Here is a 22,281-nt window from a genome sequence, read left to right as displayed (position 1 = left end):
CATGTGAATGGCTATACCCTTTGCTCTTTCCTAGGCAGCGACCTAGGGCAGCTAAAACTTGGGCGGGGAAGGCCTCCGCTACACCTGCTAGTTACCTGCCGGGGCGAGTGGAGCCGGGGCTCCCGCCGCGTCCGGCCGCCGGCGCCAGGTGCACTCGCGTCTCCGCCCCTCGCTCCCTGCAGCCAGTGGCTGCGCTCGGAAGGACAATCCGGCCGCTTCTCTCCTCCCCTCGCCGCCGACTCGGGAAAGTGCACAGTCGACCGCTGGAAAACTTTGGGCGAGAGGGCCCGGCGCTGGCCTGCGCGGCGCCCGCGCAACGGTGCCCCGCGCCCGGGCCTCAGAGTCGCGGGCCCGGCCCCGCGCCCGCACGCGCGCGGCCCTCGGGCTGCCCCGGCCGCCCCGGCCCATGGCGGTGGCCGAGCTGTACACGCAGGTAGGAGGGTCCGCCCGCCCCGGGGAGGGCGCGCGGGGTGGCGGGGAAGCGGGCCCGGCGCTGGCGCTGACTGTACCTGGCGCCCGGGCCACACCTGTGCCACCTGGCGCGGGGTGGGGCTGGCGGGCGGACGCGGGGCCTGCCCGCGGGGACTGAGCGCACGAGCCAGCGTCGCCCCCCTCGAGGGTTCTGGCGGGATCCGGTCCCTGCCCGCGGGGAAGGCCCCGCCCCCCCCGCCCCCCCCCCCCCCGAGCCTGGGTCCCCTGGGGGTGGCAAGAGCCAGTGGGAGGGGCTGCTCCTACCTGGGGCCTAGACTTCCCCGGTGCCCGGGGGTCGCGCGCCCTCCGCATCTCCCGCGACTGGAGCACCTCGGCCCCTTTCTCCCCCCGCCACCAGTGGAGTCAGAGTTGCCCACGGGGACACGGACCCCTCAGACGCGGGCCAAGCTTGCTAACCCCTTGAGAGCCCCCTGAACTACTCGGCATAGAAGCTTATGGCCACAACATTCAGGATGCTTTCTAGGGTTCTGGGCCTTCGATATGCGGGAACATGTGGTTAAAGCTCATCTCATGCCCAAAGCTGAAGCTGCCTGGGCCACACGCCCGTAGTGGCGCTGAGCGCTTGGAGGAACCCAGGGGTCATGAGGCGCAGTCACAAGCTCTTCACCTAACATTTATGGGGTGCTTTACAGTTTATAAAGCACCTTTTATATACCCTGACTCTGGGAAATGTTCTAGAGCATTCCTCAGAAACCTTCTCTTCCTGTGGGCCAGGGGCTCCACCCTTACCTAGGAAGGGGAGCATTTCCACACGGTGCCCAGAACCCTCTGAGATGAGGTTTGGTCATTTTTTTTGGATAGAGTGTGAAAGCATTATGTTTTTTGGGGGAAAAAAATCCATTTGAATAGCCATAAAGTCTGATCCCCCTACAACCCGGTGGGGAAAATCTAGAGTCCCCAGTACTTAAATAGAGGAGACTAGAATCCATCCATTTTCATGACACATGACCCAGCTTTATATTTTAAAAGTCACTTTTGCTGTAGATATAAAAATCGTTGTAAATAATTATGTTTCGATGGTTTAAACAGACTTTTTTTCTTCTACTTTGATTAATCAGTTAACAGTCAAATACAAATCAACCAAACACTACTTTCTCCTCTGGTGCATTTCCATTAACTAGAGTTCTAAATGCTTGAACTGCCCTAGTTCCTGTCTAGCATATTTTTTACCCGGGAGAATGTGAGCCGTCAGATATCCTCAACAGTGCTTCTTCAATCTTTCAACTTCCTGGAGGTAAAAGAAAATTCTTGAACAGAACTATTCTTAGAAGATACTTTGGAGGACAGAGAAGAGTGTTGATGATTAACTTATTTAGGTAACAATATTTCCTGAAGCAATAATAGACAGGTGTAGGCACCCCTATCGTCAAGTTCCTCAAACCTCAAATATTTGTTAAATGTCTAATAAGTACCAGGCACAGTGTAGGAAAACTGATACAATTTTAGAGAGATAAGCTTGGATGGACTGAGAACCTAAGAATCCCAGAGATAGAGGGAGCCTTGATGGCTGTCCCTACCAGCCTTTGGTCCAGGTAGACACCTGTGCACCCCTAGGCTGCCTCATTCCTTCTAGGTGGTCAGTTAGCCCCCACTTTGTCGATTCCAGACGTGGGACACTCCCTTTCTGTGGAGCTGCCTGATTGGGTTTCAGAGAAGCTTGCTTTGTTTAAGAGTTCTGACTTAAGCTGGGACAATAGGGGTGGGAACCTGTGGCCTTAGGGCCACATGTGGCCTTCTGAATTCTTGAGTGTGGCCTTTTGACTGAATCCAAATTGTACAGAACAAATCCTTTTAATAAGCTGCTGGTTTTCCTGGGATGCCAGCACACAGGCCTGGCCTCAGTCCAACTTTGTAACTGGAGACCCTTGTCCACGGTTTAGCCCCAGCGGTGCTGTTTCCCTGCACAGTCTTAACCACGCAATGTTTTAGAACAACCTGAAACCCTTTTCTGCACCCAGAGGCAAACAGTGACCCTGCTGCAGGGTGACGAGTGGGCTGCCCATTCCAGGCGTCCCTGCGTGGCACTCAGTTCCCATGACAGCTGCACCCACCCACTTTGCATGGCCGTTTCCTGCCTGGCCCTGTGTGACCTCCCTTCCCACAGGCATATTATCCTCCATAGAACAGACGACACTTTCCATATGCAACGCTGTCTGCTTGGGGGAGGTTGGAAGATTTTTTTAAAGTGGTAGTCTTCTCAAGTTTTCTGGGCAGTGAGAAGTGAGAAATGTCAAGTAATTCCATTTGCTGAGGCCGAGCAGCCTGGTGGGAGGGAGAGGTGACGAGGGGAGGGCCACAGCACCAAAGAGTGAGGTCAGGGTTTGTTCTCCAGGGAGGGACTTGGATGGGGCCAGCAGGATCGAGGTTTTTTGTTTTAGGAAGTGGGGTCTGCCAGCTGTGGGGGGTAAGAGGCTGGGTCATGTAGCTGAATTCCGACAGGTCACCGACTGTCAGGAAAAGAATCAGAGCTGCAGTGGCAGGTGAGCTACTACTGCAGGTGAGCTGGGGAGCGTGAGGGACAGACAGACAGGCCAAGGGCAACATTTGGGGTCTGAGTCTGTATGACTGACAGCACAGGGGTGGCCTTGGAAATCAGAGACATCAGGAGGAGGAAATATTTCCCAGGAAAGTCATGAGGCAAGTGTCATACCTGCAGGGGTTGGAGCAGTGAGGGGGCTTCTGGGGGAAGGGGGTGGGAGGTCTCAGAGGTGGCTGCAGAGGATGGTCCCTGGGGCTGCAGAGGGCCCTGAGATGGCCTGACCCGGGTTGGGGTGTGGGGAGAAGACAGGAGAGCTGGCACCACAGGAAGAGACGTTCCACCAGGGAAGAGGGGACTCTGGGAGAAGGCGCAGTGAGAGTAGCATTCGCTGCCAGTATAGGTGCAAAACGATCCATCTCTTTTCAAAAGCCATTTGGCAACAAGCCTTAGCAGTGTTCAGAGCAGTGGTTCCACTGTTTGAAATCCCTCTAAGAAAAACCGGTCTGGCCATTCTCTACTTGAACCCCTCTGGAGAGGCTCCAGTCACTTTCCGACTCTCTGAAACCAGCCATGACGTCCTGCCTCTGTGTCACCTCCCCCCAACCTGCCTCCAGCTCCTGCCTTGTCAGCATGCTGGGCCAAACTGCTTGTAGTTCCTTCAGGGCCTTGCCTGCACGCCCCCTACTCTGTGCCTGGCACATGGTACTGCCTCTGTCTGGAATCTTCTGTCTGCTTTGCTCAACTCCACCTGCACCTTCAGAATTCAGTTTGAGCAGCGTCTCTCCCGAGAAGTCCTTGCAGCCAGCCCTCCATGTGGCACCTTCCACACTGCCTGATAATGGCTCATTAACTCCATGTCTGCCCTTTGGCCAAGAGTTTCTGGATAGCAGGGGGCAGTGGGGACCCCATGAATGTTTGATGTGTGCATGCATGCATGTTTCTGCTTACAGAAAAAGCCAGGGACACGAAGATGATCGTATTGGGGATGGTTATTTTTATCTCAAAGTCGCTGAGTACTTCGCATGTGCCAGATGCCATCCTCACAATTTTATGTGCCTTCTCTTATTTAGTCTGAGCAGACAACTCTACGTTAGATGTTCTCACGAGTTTACAAACGGCTCAGGTCAAGTAAGTTGCCTAAGGTAGTGTAGAAGTGATGGAGCCAGGATTAAAAGCCTGTGTTCCTAATACCTGCCCCACCACCAGCTTGGGTCAACCACCTTTACTATCTTTCTCTTCTTCAAGGGGTCTGACCTTTTCCCCACTCTCAGCGGGCACATGGGAAGTCCATCCACTTGCTAGCCACCTCCCCCAACACCTGCTTGCTTGTCCTATTAGCCCTTATAATAACTAAAATGGAACCGATCTCAATGTCCCGCAAGAGTTAAGTAAACTCTAGAAGACTTACACCATAAAACAGTATATTAAAAATGCTACTTAATGAAGAGTTGATAACAACATGAAAAATGCTTATGTGAAAGGTGAGAGCACAAACGTTGTACATGCTGTGTGATAGTAAACATGGAAACAGGGACAGCACCACCAACCTTCTCTCTTACAGCATCATTCCAGACCCTTCCCCATCCAGGCCACCTTCCCCTGGGTGGATTTCCGCACCCCGATGCCCGTCTCGGTGGCGCTGTTGTCTAGCTGTGGTGCGCTCAGCCGTGGGGACGGCGCAGCTGTGGGCTACAGTCCCCTGTGAGCGTGTCTCAGTGCAGCTGGCATCGTGTTCGTGCTTGCTTTGTTTTAAGCAGAGCTGGTGCATGCCCTGCCCCTGGAAGACTAGTCCCTGATGGCTTGCGTTAAGTCCTGGTTCTGCCTCCTACGACCCAGGTGACACTGGGCAAGTTACTTACCCTCTCTGAGTTTCCATACCTGTGAAATGGATTAGTTGTGCTTCCCAGCCTGGAGAGTCACCGCAGGGATTAAACAATCTCTATAAAGCCCTTACCACAATACCTGACGCATCGTGCTTAATAAAGATTTGTTGGTTTTTATATTCATGCTATTATAATACAGTTGATTTTTGGTACCTAAATACTGGATTTTACATTTATCCCTATTAAATTTGTCATCTTGTTATTTAGTGCCCCAAGTTTCTCTAGCTTGTTAAAACCTTCTGAATCTTGACCATATTTATCTAATTAATCATTTCATCTGCTTGTTTAACACATATACTTTGGTTTTTTTCCATCTAAGATACTGGTGAAAGTGATGGATGGAGGGGTTGGCAGTAGAGCTCTGTGGCCTGCCTCCAGAGACCTTTTTTTTTTTTTTTTTTTTTTTGTTAAAGTTGCTCTTGCTCATTCAGGACTCAGGTTATGACTGTTTAACCACAGATTCACTAATTACAGTCGTTCAACCAATGTATTTCTTTCTTGCTTGTGCACGAGAAACTCATAAATATCTTCAAAGGAGCCCTGCTGACACTCAGATGTGCAAGGTAAAGTGTCTTGACTAGCAGTCCAGGGTCCTTGTCTGAAAAAAAGGGGAAAGTTCAGTGTAATGATTATCCATTTGGCTGTTCTCAACAGCTTTTAGACGTCTACATATCATTAACAACTCTGGAAAATTAGATTTATCCATTCTGTTACATATGCATAGTTCAAAAGAGAAAAAAAAAGGGATGAAAAGACTGAAATACCAAGTTTAGTCTTTAATTGGTACAACTGAACCCCTGGGAGTTTGAATCTGTGTTCAGCAGCTGTTTATGGAGTTCAGGCTACAGGAAGTCACTGTGTGGGGTTCCAGGCGCAGAAACAAGCTCTTGAAGCTCCAGCGCCTGCAGGGAGATGGGCGGCAAGGCAGACAGCTGGGCAGGGGCACAGAGCACGGCACAGGAGCAGCCAGCCCTGCCCGGGGTGGAAGGCGGCAGGGTAGGGGCCACAGATGAGGGGCGTCTGGAGTGAGGCTTAGCTGTTCAGAGCCGTTTGCTCCGGTGGGAGAGGATGGGTGGGGCCAGGGTGGGGGGAACAGAAGTACACTGCAGAGAGCCAAGGAAGAGCTTGGCATGTTCAAGAAATTGCTAGTGGCTTGGGGTGGCAACAGGCAGAGGGTGGGTTGAAAAGGAGGTGAGGCCTGGTGAGGTGAGGAAGATCGGCTAGGAGGGTGGGTCCCCAGGCCTGGCTAGTCACCAAAATCCACAGCGGGATGGCTCTCAAAGCTGTCCTCTTGTCAGGCCCCACCCATGGGAATTCTGATCCCGCATGAGCGAGGTGGGGCGTGTCCAAGGAAACCTGGTGCTCAGCCTGGTCAGGGAGGCCCCAGAGGCTGGTGCACCAGTCTAGGGAAGATTTGGTGGGGCTGCGTAGGGGCTGATTTATGGCCACGGCAGTGAGGGTGGCGGGCGGGGGCAGGCAGGTGACAGCTGTTTACGAGGTAGGCTTTCCAGCTGCTGCTGACCATATGGCTGTCGGGGTGGAGACACAAGGGGGATCCCAGGATTCTGACACGAAGGGCAAGACAGCTAGGGAGGAGGAGCAGGATTGGGGTAGGCGTCGCCATCACCCGACTTGGGAATTTGAGAGTATTCAAGGACATTTAGGGGTCGCCGTCTGGGAGGCGATTGGAAACGTGGTCTAGATTCCATTGTGGGATCTGGGCTCCAGGTCTCAAAGATGCAGAGGTGCCAGGCGGTTGTGGAAGGTGTGGAATGGAACTCTCCAGAAACAGCCTACCACGAGAAGAGACTGGGAAGGACCTTGGGAGACTCGGATGTGGGGGGAGTGGGAAGCGGCCTTTGAGGAACGAGGCGAGGAGGAGGAGGAGAGGGAGCCTGGGGTGACCATCTGGTTCTGCAGACCTGGAGTGTGGAGACTCCCTTCCAGGCCAGAAAGCGGCTCTGGGAGGGAAACTCGGGTCAGCCCATCTTGTCCCATCTTCCATGTAAGTCTTCAAGCCGTTTCGTGGCTAAAGCCAGGAAACCCCTCAGAAAGGCTGGGAACACGATAAAATGCTGTCCTCTCACCTGTGCAGGTGGCGTGGGAGGCTCAGGCCTGCTCTGGAGCACATAAGGCTTCCTAAGCCTCAGTGGTCCCAAGCCTCCGCTCGTGGTGCTGGGGCCTCCGCAGGGGAGGAGGGCAGGAGAGGGCGGGAGGTGGCCCTGCCTCTGCTGTCAGCTCAGCCCAGGGTTCAGGGGAAGGCGCCACACTCGGGAGGTCTGGCGACAGCTAGTCACGTTGTTTACACGGACTGCGTTTGTTTGTCCAAATGCTGCAAACTTAGCTCTTCCTCCGGTGTGCAGCGTTGCCTCATGGGTAGAGGAATGTGAGGGAAGAGGGAAGGAACGCATGGGTGGGACTTCCAGGGAGTCGTCGTGTTTACTTACCAGGCTGGGTTCAGCTGCAGCGCCCGATGCCTGGCAGCATATGGCAGCGGGGACAGCAGGACCGCAGGGTGTGGGCATGGAATACCGGGCCGAGGAGTCACTGGTCTTCAGGCCAGAGCAGTGGGCGGTGGTTACACATGTCCTAACACTGCCTACCGTTCAGTATACCACGTTTAGCTGAAACTGATCCTGAACTGTTGCTGGCAGAGCGTGTGGACTCAAGCGCATGGTCGCAGTTGAGGGTTCAGGATTACTTTCAGGGCCAGGCTCATTTAATTAACAAGTTCAAACTGGGCGTCACAGGCCCTGGCTCCACTTGGAATCCTGGTCCTTTGAGACTCTCTGTGTGGTGTTTGGTGAGTTATCGCCCTCTCTGGGCCGGAGTTGGAGGATCAGTAAAACAAAAGGACTGATTGGCCTAGCGACTTCCACGGTACTTCTCAGCGCCCCGGGCTTCCGTGTAAGGACCTCAGGGACCTTGGCTTCCACTGGAACACCTCCACCTTCACCTGCTGCCCACAGCGGGCTGCCACCGTTTCATTTGAAGTAAGCTTTTCTGCAGCTTTATAAATAAGTTTGATGCACAACTTGGAGGAGACAATCTCCAAGGGCCCTTCCAGTTCTGAAATTATGTAGCGGCCAATTCTTGATAAATCGGGGTATTTCATTGTAATGATTTGAGCTTCCTGAGGTTGGCAATCAGTATTTTCAGTAGCAGACCTGATGTAGAAAATGTGTAGCCCATGGCAACAAGGATGTGTGTGTGTGTGTGTGTGTGTGTGTGTGTGTGTGTGTGTGTGTCTGAGAGGGGTGTGTCTGCGTTTCTTTATATGGCTTCTGTCCACTTGTGTGCACGGGGGTATGTGTCATTGCCTCGAAGTCACTCTTCCATTCTCTCTCTCCAAACGTACCCGCCCCGTGTCCCATTTCCGCAAGCTCCTGCTCTCCGCGAGGTGACATAGATTAAAGCAACTCAGATAACTTAGGTAGTTATGATTGATGGCCAACCACTGACTTGTTAATTGTTTTTGGTTACGCAAGATAATTTATATTAACTAATAGTCTCCTCGTCCAATATCGTCCTAGTCTAGAACTGGGTACCCTGGACTTTGTTTTGTTCGTATTCTTTATTTCCACCAACATCTTCATATGAAAAGTTTAAGCATAAAGGAAAGTTGAAAGAACTTTGCAGTGAGCTTCTCTCCCACCACGTGGATGCTGACATGGACATTTTACCATATTGGATGTATCACATGTCTGTCCAGCTTTCTGTTCTTCTGTCCAGCCTTCAATCCATCTCATTTTTTGAAGCATCTTAAATTACCTACATAAATACACCTTCTAAATATTTTAGCACATATGTTATTAATTAGAGTTCTTATTTGTTCTTAATGTAAAATTTACAGACAGTGAAATACACAGATCTTAAGTCTACGTTGTCTTAGGTTTGGAGAGTGCTGAACCTCTGTGTAACCTAAACCCCATCAAGATCCAGAATGCTACTGTCACTCCCAGAACATTCCCTCATACCCCTTCCCAGTCACTCCCTGGCCCTGCCTGCCCACAGAGACAATTACTATTTGGAATTTTCCAAATTCTACTTCATTTAGAGGGACTTCTATAGTAGGTACTCACTGGTGTAACACTTTTTAAACTCAGCACAATGATTTGAAGAGTCATCCATGTTCATGGTGGTATCAGTAATGCATTCCTTTTTTTTTTTTTTCGTAAGTAGTGTTTCATTGGTTTTTTTTTTAGTTCATTCTAATATGAATGCACATTTTAATATGTTTACAGTTTGGGGCCATTATGAATAAAGTTACTAAGAACATTCATGTATAATTCTTTTTGTGGACGCATATTTTGATATTTGTTTTTAAAAATTAATATTCCTTGCTCTGATTATAAAAGTAATGCAAATTGTAGAAAAAAGTAAAAGGTAAAAGAAAAGTAAAAAGTAAAAGTAATGCAAATTGTAGAAAATATATCAGACATAATGAAGAAAACTAAAGTGCCATGATTTCATTGCCCAGAATTTGTTTTGTAACTGAGAACTACAAAAGGTACGATCTCTTAACCTGAAGGAATATTTCTTCGTGGAGGGAAGGTACCAGCAGACCATCGGCCAGACTGGCCCATGTCCGGTCGTTATTTGGCAATGATGTTTGGGCTCTCAGCTGGGAGGGAGCAGAGATTCACAAAGAGCAGCGTCTTCTTTGTGTTTGTCACCTGAGTCTCGCAGGGCGTCTGGTGCAGATTCAGTGCTCAGCGACTGTTTATTTGGAAGGATGGCAGGCGCTTAAGCAAATGTGCAGCTTTCTTTCCTGAAGGCACAAAAGCTCCCTGTTAACAAGAGTTTGCACACTGGACAGGTACTTTCAGCAAGTCCATCTGTCATGGCGAGGGTCAGTGCTCAAAAGCCACTATTCCTTTAGCCTGTGAGTGTAAGGAGGCAGGAAGGAGATGACCCTGCAGGACACTGTACTTGCAGGCCTGGTGGGGTGCCTGTCCCCTCTCTGTACCTGGGGAATTTGGCAGCCCTGGGGCCAGTTCTGTCTGGGAAATGAGGGTTAGATACTTGACGGCCTCTCTAGACCCAGGCAGATCTGGAGTCCCGGCTACTGAGCCTTGGGGTCAAGGAGCTTTCCTAGGTGCCATTTGACATCTCCAAGTGAGTGCTTCCCAAGTCTTGTTCCTGGTGGCCTGGCTGTGTCCCAGCACTCGGGGGCTCCCGTAGGGGTAGGGGCACATGAGAGCACCCTCATGTGTCTCTTCTTATAAGGACACTGATCCTATAATCCCACTGGGTCAGGGCCTTACCCATATGCCCTCATGTAACCTCGATGACCTCCTAAAGACCTCACCTTCAAATGCAGTCTATTGAGGATTAGGGCTTCAACATATGAATTTGGGGAGTGGGGCACAATGCAGTCCATAGCAACATAGTTCTGTCTGCAGGCTTGTACATCAGCACGGAGCCAGGTGAACCAATTGCCTGTCGGGAATTTATCTGGGCAGCTCCGTGTGGCCCTCCGCGTTTCCCACAGTGGGCGTCCTTGGCTGCTGACCGATGTGATCGGCCTATAGTAACACTGCCGTGACGGTACCTCCATAGCATTTTATTATTATTTTTTTTTTTAATTTTCTTCACTTTACTTTTTAGTTAGTAGATAGCATTTTAGAAAGTGCCTGCAAGTACATAGTCTAATTTAACCTCCCAGCAAACCTGTGAAATAGGTATTGTTGTGCCCATTTTATGGATGAGAAAAACGAGGCACTGGAAGCAAAGTGCCTGGCCCAGGGCCCCATTGTCAATCAGTGGTGAACAAAATCCCTCTGCTCTGACTCTAAAAGACAGCACTGAGAAGTTTCCATTAGGGGACACATGGATTTCTTTCCCGTCCCTGGGCTTTCGGTTTGGTTTCAAGGTACGTGCAGGAGGCTTTGGGAATTCTGTTGCCTACAAAATGAAGCAGCTAGGCTGGAGCGTTGCAGATGCGCTGAAGATGGCCTCATAAGCAAAAGCGAGGTAAAAGGATTCCTAATGAAGGAGCTGGCCCCGTGGACAGAAAAGAAACCTTTCTGTGCCGACCCATGTAATGATCTATGTTTGTGTTTTTAAAACCCTGAAATGAAGCTTGTCTTATTCCATTGTCCAGTACAACAGGGTTTGGATTCCTGATCCGGAGGAAGTCTGGAAGTCTGCTGAGATAGCAAAGGACTACAGAGTTGGTGACAAGGTCCTGCGGCTCCTGCTGGAGGATGGCACGGTGAGCGTCCTTGTGGTTCGCAGCCACGGTGACGCATAAGGCAGTAGCCGGGGCGTGGGTGGCGTGGGGGCCACATGGTCCCTGTAGGAGCAGCCCAGGGCAGGGCCCCCAAATGGCCAGCTGGTGCTGTGGCCCCACCGATGCATTTGTGTCCCCCCCCCCGTTCCCCATCTCCGTGCCACCCTGCGCCAACCCGGCCTCTCTCTGGAGCGAGGGGGCAGCGTGCAGCACCGCCGGCCAAGTCCGTGCCCTGCGCCGCGCTGCCCGCGCTCGGCATGGTCCGAGAGTTCGGTCAGTCGTCTCGGCCCCGTGGGTCTCATGAGAAACTTGGAAAGAGGTAGTTTGAGCCCGAGGCATAAACCGATAGAGAAAAACACCAAGATGGGAGGAGGAAGGAGAAGTGAGGACAGAGAGAGCAAGCAGGCAGGGAGAGGGAGGCGTGGGAGGAGACTGGGGGGGCAGAGTCAGTCTGAACATGCAAGGGGAGCGCCAGGAGGGAGCGTGGCAGGGTGGGAAGATGGGGACACCTCGATCCGTGTGACATTACGAGGTGCCTGCTCGAGTGTGGGTGTGCTGAGGGGGAGGCCGCGGGTGAACTCGGCAGTTGCTCCCAGCGTGGGACGTGCTGGCGAGGCGTCTCCCTCCGAGGCTGCCTGTGCCTTCGGATCCTGCCGCCTCCCGAGATGTTGCGTTTGCCCTAAATACCCATCACGAGCTGTCCCTTCCTCGCTGCGATGACATCCCACTGGATCCACAGCTAGGGGGACCTTATGTTTTCAGAATCAAGTGTCTGCATGCAGAGCTAGACAGGGAATTTGTGTCCCACCGGGATCCCAGAGGTGCTCCGGGGAATGTCACGTGAATATTAAATGCTGGAGTTTACAAGGGATGTGACTGGTCCCTGTAGAGACAGGACACAGTATTTCCAATCGGACCGTCCTGGGGTTCGGGAGACATTTCCCGAGATCCCGGGAAGGGAGACGACCTTAGCCGTTATGGGCATGTCCTCTGCAGTCGGACTGTCTGGATTCAGATCCCGGCACGGCCACTTCCTAGGTCTGTGACAGGGGGCCCCTCGCTTTCCTCCTATGTCAGAGGGAGTTAAGAACCAGGCGCCATCACAGGGTTGCGGAAGGCGGGAGGAGATGATCCACGTGATCCATGTGGCACGTGTGAGCAGGAGAGCCTGGGAGGGAGCCCTGCGCTTCCCTTCAGCCCTCCCTTGCCCATCCTGCCCCCTCACTGCTTCTGTCAGTACCTTCTGTGCACAGTGAGGGCTCTGATGAGGGATCAGATGGCTTTGTCTGGGGAGGGACGTCTGTAGGCAGCAGCTGCAGGGGCAGCGTCCTGCTGTCCGGTATCAGCAGGGCTCCAGGTGGCTGCATTCCTGGCCCTGAACCACTGCTAGGAGGAGGAGGGGAGAGGCCAGTGGGTGGCGGGCAGCCAGGCTGCTGTTTACCTTAACTCTTTGTCTGTGCTGTGAGGGACAAAGCCAGCTCGGTGCAGGAAAATGTCACCTCTGCCTCCACCTGTCACCCTGATGTTCTTCTTCGCATTTGCTGCCCTTCCCCAAAGACTGTCTGTTCTTTCTCTCCCTCTCTGTTCCTCTCATCCATAATATGCACAAAGGCAGAACTGGAAGTGGGTGTTTATTATTATTATTATTATTTAAAACAGAAAAACTCACACTGGGTAAGTAAATATTAAGTATGAGAAGCATTTTCCTTGACTTTACTCTCAAAATAAAAGTGTGCAGGTTGAGAATATTCTGGTCGGGGGCAGGTCCGCAAACGTAACTGCAGGGGCACGGCAGGGCGGGAGCTGCTGTGCGGATCTTGGATTGCCCCGAGCCGCGCACCGTGCGCGACAGACCCGCCACCAGCCCGGACGGGAGGCGGCGGCGTGACAGTGAAAGAGCGAGACCCATGTTAGCCGTGTCACGACAGCCTCAGTCTGTCTGAACTTCTCTCATGAACTCTTAACCGGGGTAGTCACGTCCTCCTTGGAAGGCGGTTTTGAGGATTAAATGAAACGATCAGTGCTGAGTGCTTGGCGTGGGGTCTGCACAGCGGCACTTGCTGCGGGGCAGCTGGGCCACCTGGTGGAGCTGGCCCAGGACCCAGGAGCCACTGGTACTGAATGAATGAATCCCAGGCCCATGGGAAGGTAGAAGAGAAACAACTTGCTGGGTGACCTTGCTCAAGTCACTTTACCTCTCTGGGCTTCATCTCCCGCAGTCGTGAAATGAAAGCGAAGGAGATAGAAAACCCGGGTGTCTGGAAAGCCCAGCACCACGAGGTGCGTGAACCTCACCTTCATCCTGCCCAGGCAGCTACTTGGGGAAGCGAGGTTAAATCTGGCAGAAGAGGAGGCAGCCTGGGACAGGTATTTGGCCCAGGGCTGAGCATGACAGGAACAGGCAGGCCTGGAGGGGCAGCCGTGAGCCCTCCGGCTCGTAGGGGGCCGCAGACAGGAGTCACCTGCGGCGGGGGACTTGCATAGGGACCGCCACCCACATGGGCTCCTTTAGACACTTCTTACTGCCAAGCGTGTCTGCTTCCAATAGAGACTTGGCAGTTTTGGAGCTGTGAGGTCATTGTGTCATTTTAGCAGCAGCATCTTGTTTTCCAGTGAAAACTTCCGTAGCCCAACATTGAAACCACGCGAGAGTGGATCCTCTCTGGCAGAACCGGGAGTGGGGTACCTGGATCCTGCTCCCTGCTGCCCCGCAGTGAGGCCTCTGTAGGACCCCTGGTCTGGTCTAGCTCCTCTTCACAGATGATGAGAGAAGTGAGGCCCAGAGAGGGTGAGCGACTAGCCCCAGGCCACACAGCCAGGGCTCTGGTCCCCTGGCTCCCACTTTTCGCCACTCCAGGAGCCAGCTATAAAGATTATTTGCTCACTGCTATACATAAGTGTGTTTTTTCAGTGTCAGCCGTGACTCCGACACGGGGTGGATAGGACAGAGGTTCAGCAGAAACACCAACAATCTTTTTATTTCCAGAACTGTAACTTCATCTCCGTCCGCAGGAGCTGGATTATTCTGTGGATCCAGAATCTCTGCCTCCGCTGCGGAATCCCGACATCCTCGTGGGCGAGAACGACCTCACGGCCCTCAGCTACCTCCACGAGCCCGCGGTGCTCCACAATCTCAGAATCCGCTTTGCAGAATCCAAACTCATCTACACCTATAGCGGTAAGGACGGCGGTTTCGGGAACCGAGGAATGGCGCCGACACTTGGTGTTTGCCGTGTAGACCGGCGTGCTTGCGCTTCGTGTTTCGTCACTGAGCAGCTAGAGTTTGTCATAAAGAGAAATGTCTGGGTGGGGAGGATCTTCAGCAAGAACTCACGCTGGACCACCAAGAAAAAGAGATGTGATAAAACTCGTGTTTGGAGTTTCTCATTGGATCTGATACACATATGACTTATTTGGGGCAAATGATGTTATTATTTACACTGTGGATTGCAAAAGCCTCTCCGTTTGGGGGAGGGGGTGGCATTTCCTTCTGTCATCTCGTCCAGCCATCAGAATAGCCCAAAGATGTGGGTGATCGGCAGGGAACTGAGGTGCAGTGCATCAAGTGACCTGCCCAAAGGCACGCAGAGGGTTTACTAAGTGGCAGAGTTGGGGTTTTCTCGTAAGAACCTGGAGAGGTGGGTGACAGTAATTATCTCGTAACTGCATCCAGCGTCTTTCCTCAGGAATCATTTTGGTGGCCATGAATCCTTACAAGCAGCTGCCCATCTATGGAGACGCCATCATCCACGCCTACAGCGGGCAGAACATGGGCGACATGGACCCGCACATATTTGCCGTGGCAGAAGAGGCATACAAGCAGATGGCCAGGTAGCGCCCTGCCAGGCCGGGCTCCCTCGTGCTCCGCCAGTGCCCCCTGCACTTGCTGGGCCCTCACGGTGTGGGGCAGATATCTAGGTTGGGCTCATTAAAAGAGCCAGGCCGGAGGGGGCGCTTTGTTGAGCGGAGTACCTGTAATGAATGGCAAACGACTCTACTTATCGACACCTCACCTGTCTGGACCAGGTTTCCTGGCTTTTGTTCATTCTAGGCAGTCAGAAGTCAGTCTGGCAGTAGCAGCGCATGTTTCTCTTGCAGGGTGTTTGCTTGGAAGAGTATTGATTTATTATCTACTGTGAGATGTTTTGATTGTTTTTGTTTTTGTTTTCCACCTATGTAAGGAAGCAGAGTCTGATGACAGACTAGCCCAGATTTTAGCTGCAGGAGATATGGAGTTTCATCCTCATTTGGCCACTTGGTTTTTGTGTCGCCTTTGTGGAGCTCTTGTCTTGCTAGCGAACGTGTGTGAAAAGCCCCCTGTGATCAGGGACCACGTGCACACACCCCCATATGTCACCTTGGACACCCTCAGAGTAGCCCGTGATATAGACACCCGGGCAGTGAACCCAGCTGCAGAGAGTGACCGATCCTAAGTCAGGCAGCAAAAGGCAGAGCTGGGGTTTGCGCTCGATTTTTTTTTAACTCTAAATATAATTTATTTTCCCATAACTATCCTCTTTTGGCTTCAGTGTCCTCATCTGTAAAGTATGACGGATAAAAATGCCATCTTTGTAGCTTCCTTTGCAGTTTGCAAAAGAGCTTCCACGGACAGTGTTCTCCCGTGGGTCTTGTAATACTCCCGTGAAGTCTGTCGAGCTGCCATCGTCACCCTCGTTTCACAGCTGGGAGGCCCGTGGCACAGGACGGGGACCTGCTGCCTCTTCCCTGAGCAGCCCCGGGCTCCGCACTTGTGCTTCCGCAGCTCTGTCCTCGCCCGTGAGCTCCGTGCTCAGACAGGACTGTTCCTGGTTCTGCTGCTTATTTCTAACCCGGGGGAAGAGGGTAGCTTACACGGCATGGAAGTGTGTGTTTTTCCTGCAGAGGAGTCTGATGGGGCGAGATCCAACCTCCCCCAAGTCATCAGAGACCCAGTGCCATCCAGCTTCCCTGTCCCTGGGCTGGGACCCTTCTGCTCAGGGCCAGTCTCTGGCTCAGCCATCTCCTCCATACTCTAGGTGACAAGGACACTTCCCAGAAGCCCCACAAAGCACTTCTGCTCACAGCTCATTGGCCAGGACCTGCTCACATGGCCATGCCCGGCCGCGAGGGAGGCTGGGAAGTGTCTTTCATATGGGCAGCGACATGCCCGCTAACAGCTGGCACATCGTCCCCGAGGAGGAAGGGGAGGGGGAATGTCAGATGGAGAATTAGCAGTTTCTGCTGCACCAAGATTCCTTCCAGCCGCAAAGCAGCCCTGGCTCCAGGGTTTTCCCTGGCCCCCTCCAGGTCTCCCTGGAGACCTTGGTGATTAGAGTCTAGGTGTCAGCAGTACAAGGTCGTTGGAACTATAGGGCTATGCCAAGTTCAGCCCTGAAGAGCCAGTCTCTCCCTGGAGGTCAGTGTGTGTAGCTGTGGTGACAGTATGGCACGTCCATGCTGGCCTTGCTCGATGCTAGACTGGGAGTCAGTAGGGCCCCGTTCTGCACACATGGGGGACTCTGGGTGTGTCATTCACCTTCTCAGAGTCTTCCTTTCCTCTCTTGGAAATGAAAGGATTGGGCCAGGGGACCTACGTCTAAAGTCTACTCCAGCGTTCACCTGGGAAAAGCTCTGATCAGGTCACTCTGCCTCTCGGAGCCACCCTCGTACTCATCTGTAAGGTAGAGATCTATGTCACAGGATTTTTGTGAAGCTTAAATGAGAATCTGTGCGAAGCGTTCACCCAGCACCAGGCATGTACGCACGCAGTGCTGGATACATACAGTGGCATTAGAAGTTTCTACCGCCGCAGTCCTATGACAGGAAAAGTTTAATGCATTTTTTTAAATCTCTGAATTATGTAACAAAGCCTGTTGGCTTACAGAGCACATATGCTCCCAAGCATCTTTGGAATAATTGCTCTCAAAATAATCCCTTTGAAATGTTTTTATATCTAAGTGGGACGTGCAGAAAGGAGTTGACGTGAGGCCCTGAGGCTGCTATCTTTAGAGCCCTGGTTGCAAGGTAGGCCTGTGTCTAGCCTCGGATTTCGGGAAGGTTCCCACCATCCTAATTGATAAAGTGGCTCATGGTACCCAAACGCAAGCCGTTGGTGCAAATGACGTGGTTTGTGCTGAATACCTGCTGGAGCCAGGAAGGGTGGAGTGTGCTGGGCAGAAGGGTAGTACCAAGTGTGTAATGGGCTGCCCCGGGAGACGGCATTTCACACGTGCCATCGGATTCCTTGCTAGAGGAAGTAAGTGTGTCCTGTGTGACTCGACTGGGAGAGGACCCTGCCAAGTTCACACCTGGTTTCCCCTGGACTTTGCCCCAATGCCTCTTCCCCTGGCCGATTTTGCTCCGTGTCCTTTTGGCATCATAAATCTTAGCCGTGTCACCGTATGCTGAGTCCCGCAAGTCCTCCTAGCAGAGATCTTTAACCTGGGCTTGGTCTTGGGAACCCTCAACACAGGGGGCATTGCAGGAAACAGACATGGGTGTTCTGCAAGACCGCATAGGAAAAAAAAAGTCTGGAAGGAAATGCACTGAAATGTTAAAAAACAGTTGCTTTAGAGTGAAGGAGCAAAGGGTCTCTTCTTTTTTTTTTTTTTTTTTTTTTTGAGACAGAGTCTCACTTTGTTGCCCAGGCTAGAGTGAGTGCCGTGGCATCAGCCTAGCTCACAGCAACCTCAAACACCTGGCTCAAGCAATCCTTCTGCCTCAGCCTCCCAAGTAGCTGGGACTACAGGCATGCGCCACCATGCCCGGCTAATTTTTTCTATATATATTAGTTGGCCCATTAATTTATTTCTATTTATAGTAGAGACGGGGTCTCGCTCTTGCTCAGGCTGGTTTCGAACTCCTGACCTTGAGCAATCCGCCCGCCTCGGCCTCCCAGAGAGCTAGGATTACAGGCGTGAGCCACCGCGCCCGGCCAAAGGGTCTCTTCTTCCATCTTCCCTGCCTTTTTCTTAATGAGCACGTGGGGAGAAATTAACATTGAAAAACGCTTTCATGTATTTGCTTTAGAAACAACAGAAACCAGTCCATCATCGTAAGCGGGGAGTCGGGTGCCGGGAAGACGGTGTCAGCGCGCTACGCCATGCGCTACTTCGCCACTGTCAGCAAGTCGAGCAGCACCGCTCACGTGGAGGACAAGGTCCTGGCGTCCAACCCCATAACCGAGGTGCGTGCCGCCGCGGGAGGCGGTCAGAGCTGGTGTGCATGCTCCTGCCCTTTACAGACCAAAGATGGGAGGGCAGAAAAGACCGGGGAAGTCTCCTCTCTGGTGGGATTTGAAGGAGGTGGGGGCAGAGCTTGCTACTTTCAAGGTTGTCTTCAGGCCGAGTGTGGTGGCTCACGCCTGTAATCCTAGCACTCTGGGAGGCCGAGGCGGGCGCATTGCTCGAGGTCAGGAGTTCGAAACCAGCCTGAGCAAGAGCGAGACCCCCATCTCTACTATAAATAGAAAGAAATTAATTGGCCCACTAAAAATGTATAGAAAAAAATTAGCCATGCATGGTGGTGCATGCCTGTGGTCCCAGCTACTGGGGAGGCTGAGGCAGGAGGATCACTTGAGCCCAGGAGTTTGAGGTTGCTGTGAGCTAGGCTGACGCCACGGCACTCTAGCCCAGGCAACAGAGTGAGACTCTATCTCAAAAAAAAAAAAAAAAAGCGTCTCTCCTCCTCTCCCCACTGAGCTGGAAATTCTGCCCTCGGATTTCAAGCGTCCCCTGTTTACATTGACATCCTGGGGGAGTGTCCTCAACCACGGATATCCCGGGCACACTGAGATCACTGGTGTTCTCCAGCCAAGTGGCATCAACTTTCATGAGCTGATGGTTAAATATTCAGGAGTTTTGCAAGCTGATTGCTAAACCTTTGGTAGATTGAAATCGGTCATGGTAGGAGGATTTCCACCTTACAGATTGGCAAAGGCCACATGTCAAGTCTCTTTGTCCTTCACCAGCACTCCACTGGAGGGGCAGAGGGTGGGCGAGGCCGACAGAGCCCCGGGGTACTGAGACAAGCCTCGAGGAAGAAGTAGCACCTGGAAGGGGCAGGGGAGGGCCCCCCAGGCCACCTCCAGCCACCTCCCAACATGGGAAGAGGGTTGATTTAAATTTATTTGGAAGCAAAGAAAATAATTAGGAACATTAAACTCCTAGACCTCTTCTCCTTGTTTTCTTATTAATAAAATTAAGATCCTCAATATGCTTCAGACCACCTACTTTGTTTAGGCCATGTTGCAGATTAATGTGGGGAGTGATGGAAAAGAATAAGACCCAGTTCCTAAGCGTTAAGACTCCCCTGACTTAAGCATATTTTCAAATTAAATAGAAGCATAAGGCAGGAGAGGACAAAACAGAAACACTGTGCGGTTCACAGTCTGCAGGCACAGGCTCACCCGACAGAGACGTAACTTACAGTCCAACATAGCAGTAGCAAAGTCGTCAAGAGGCAGTGCCAAGTTAAGTGCCCAGTGGATAATTTTGTGTGGTTGTTTATTGAGGTTCGTCTCCTCCACTCGACTGCGAGCTCCAGGAAGGCAGGATGGAGGGTGCTCAGGAAGGGGGAGGGACAGGCAGAGGAGAGGTGGAATTCCAGAACAGAAGGGAAAAGCAAGAATCGTGCCCAGACAGTGGGAGGGAGGGATTTTGGTTGAGTGGAAAGTTTAAGTAGGAAAGCTGTTGGAAATAAGGACAGAAGTAAAAGTTGGACAAAGGATGTGAACTTTCAATTGAGCGTATGTAATATTTGGGGCACGAATGAGCGAAGGAACTTTATATTATCTCATTTAATCCTCCTAATTCTGTGAGTGCTTTAGTCAGTTCAGGCTGCTAATTACAAAGTGTCATAGGCTGGGTGGCTAACAAACAACAGAAATTTATTTCTGGAAGTTCTGGAGGCTTGAAGTGTTAGATCAAGGTGCGAGGAGGGTCGGATCCTGGTGAGGCCTCTCTTCTGGGTTCAGACTGCTGTCTTCTCACTGTCCCTGCAGATGGTGGAAAAAGAGAGCAAGAGAACTCTCTGGACTCCCTAATACAGGGGCACTAAAATCCCATTCGTGAGGACTCTCATGACCTCATGACCTCCCAAAGCTCCCACCTTTTAACCCCATGTGCTGGAGGTTAGGATTTCAACATACGGATTTGGGGGAAACACAAATATTCAGTCTATGACAGTAAGATGCATATTACTCCTATATTACAGATAAAGAAATTAAGACTCGGAAAGATGGAAGGACTTTTAAGGCATTATACAGACAGCAAGAGTGGGTGGGAGGCCCAGGAAACATGAGCGCTTGTGCTCGTTCTGGTCCTACTCGGTGTCTCCCAGTGAGGCTGAGGAGGGCCTTGGGCAGCAGGCTCAGCAGGTGTCGTGTTCCCCGTGTTCCTCCTCTCCCTGCCCCAGACCCCTGCGCATCAGACCCTCCCCCGGTGTACAGGATTGGATTTTACTAGAAACTGCTCTAATAATTTCAATGCAAAGGTCTTCTACTGTGGTTATTTCAAGCGAGTCCTGTGTTTTGTAGGCTGTCGGAAATGCCAAGACCACCCGCAATGACAACAGCAGTCGGTTTGGGAAATACACGGAAATCAGTTTCGATGAGAGAAATCAAATTATAGGCGCCAACATGAGGACCTACCTCCTGGAGAAATCCAGAGTTGTCTTCCAAGTAAGGATAAAAGTATTCGTTACATTCCTTTTTTCCCAGAGTACTGTGTATTGTTTACATTCTTTTTTTTTTTTTTTTTTTGAGACAGAGTCTCGCTTTGTTGCCCAGGCTAGAGTGAGTGCCGTGGCGTCAGCCTAGCTCACAGCAACCTCACACTCCTGGCCTCAAGCGATCCTCCTGCCTCAGCCTCCCAAGTAGCTGGGACTACAGGCATGCGCCACCATGCCCGGCTAATTTTTTCTATATATATTAGTTGGCCAATTAATTTCTTTCTATTTATAGTAGAGACGGGGTCTCACTCTTGCTCAGGCTGGTTTTGAACTCCTGACCTTGAGTGATCCTCCTGCCTCGGCCTCCCAGAGAGCTAGGATTACAGGTGTGAGCCATGGCGCCTGGCCTATTGTTTACATTTCTATTCTCACTGGACAACCTACGTTGTTCTGTGACTGGAAGAATAGAGTTTTCCTGTCTTTCATTTGCACTTGGCATTCTTCTTCCGTTTATTAAAAATAAAAATGGATGCACAGGTGCGATATCAGGCAGGTGGTGTTACTGAGGGAAAAGATTACAACTTTTTAATTTGAGGCACTTAAAAAAATCTTTTAAGCATATAAACCAAGTGTATCTTTCTAGAACACAAAAGCTGTTTGAAACAGAAAAAGCTATTAAACTGGCTTTCCTAACAGGAAGAGAGTGGGATCAGAACTATTGGGGGTGGGGGGGGGCACAGTTAAGAGAAAGATTTTTCTATCAGTAAAATGGAAAAAGTTTTGCCCAGAACAAGAACAACATTAAACCTTGTATTACAGGGAATTTCTTAAAAATTTCAACTAGTATAAATTACATCATTCTCATTTCATAGAATTATTTTCATGTGATAACATTTTCCCTGGGGTCCTTGCTTAGAAGATGATCTCGGGCCACCCAGTTCTTAGAGTTTGCCTGACTTTGGGGACTTGTCTTTATTTTACAGTCGGAAAATGAACGCAATTACCACATTTTCTATCAGCTTTGTGCTTCCGCACGGCAGTCGGAGTTTAAACATCTCAAATTGGGTACGTGATGGATGGTGTGCGGAAAGGTCTCTCTTTTCTGTAGGGGTTTAAATTCTAGGTTAATTTCTTTTTATTATAGTAACACGACTTTAAGAAAAAAATTATTTTGTCCAAAGATGTAATATCCTTGGGTTTCCAGAGTGGCACTGATGCATCTAACCAAGGAGAGGGATTAGGGGCGGGGTGGGTAGCCTCTGCAGCCCCGGGGTTGTTTTCAAAGCTCATAGGGGTGACCGTGGTCATCCATGAAGAGCCACCCAAATATGGCCTCCTGACAACTGGAACTTACTGCTATAAGTCCCCAAACTTTCCTTTTTACTTGAACATGCTTTAGACAGTTGTTTTTCTGACATTTATGATATGGTTCTCTGTCTTTTTAAAACAAAGCACCTCTGTCATAATTTGAACTTCCTAGATGACTCAGGGTCATTCATTATTTGTAGTCATAACTAATGATACTGTAGGGATGGCTGAGATGT

At 51.2% G+C, this 22,281-nt stretch overlaps 1 protein-coding gene across 1 annotated transcript in view; it reads left to right on the top strand.

Annotated features, from left to right (window-relative positions):
- The first annotated feature begins 233 nt into the window (after window positions 1–233).
- Window positions 234–22,281, top strand: part of MYO5C (myosin VC) — a 92,072-nt gene continuing 70,024 nt past the window's right edge. Inside the window, exons 1-7 of the mRNA XM_012763454.2 lie at window positions 234–433; window positions 10,961–11,071; window positions 14,102–14,267; window positions 14,776–14,920; window positions 18,098–18,254; window positions 20,604–20,747; window positions 21,721–21,802. Coding sequence (XP_012618908.2) covers window positions 407–433; window positions 10,961–11,071; window positions 14,102–14,267; window positions 14,776–14,920; window positions 18,098–18,254; window positions 20,604–20,747; window positions 21,721–21,802 — 832 coding nt within the window. The 5' untranslated portion in view covers window positions 234–406. The remainder of the gene's footprint in view (window positions 434–10,960; window positions 11,072–14,101; window positions 14,268–14,775; window positions 14,921–18,097; window positions 18,255–20,603; window positions 20,748–21,720; window positions 21,803–22,281) is intronic.

This window comes from Microcebus murinus, chromosome 6 (assembly GCF_040939455.1).
Source record: "Microcebus murinus isolate Inina chromosome 6, M.murinus_Inina_mat1.0, whole genome shotgun sequence".
NCBI classification, from domain to species: Eukaryota; Metazoa; Chordata; class Mammalia; order Primates; family Cheirogaleidae; genus Microcebus; species Microcebus murinus.
The sequence above is the reverse complement of the archived record's forward strand: the minus strand, read 5'-3'. Positions and strand labels throughout refer to the sequence as shown.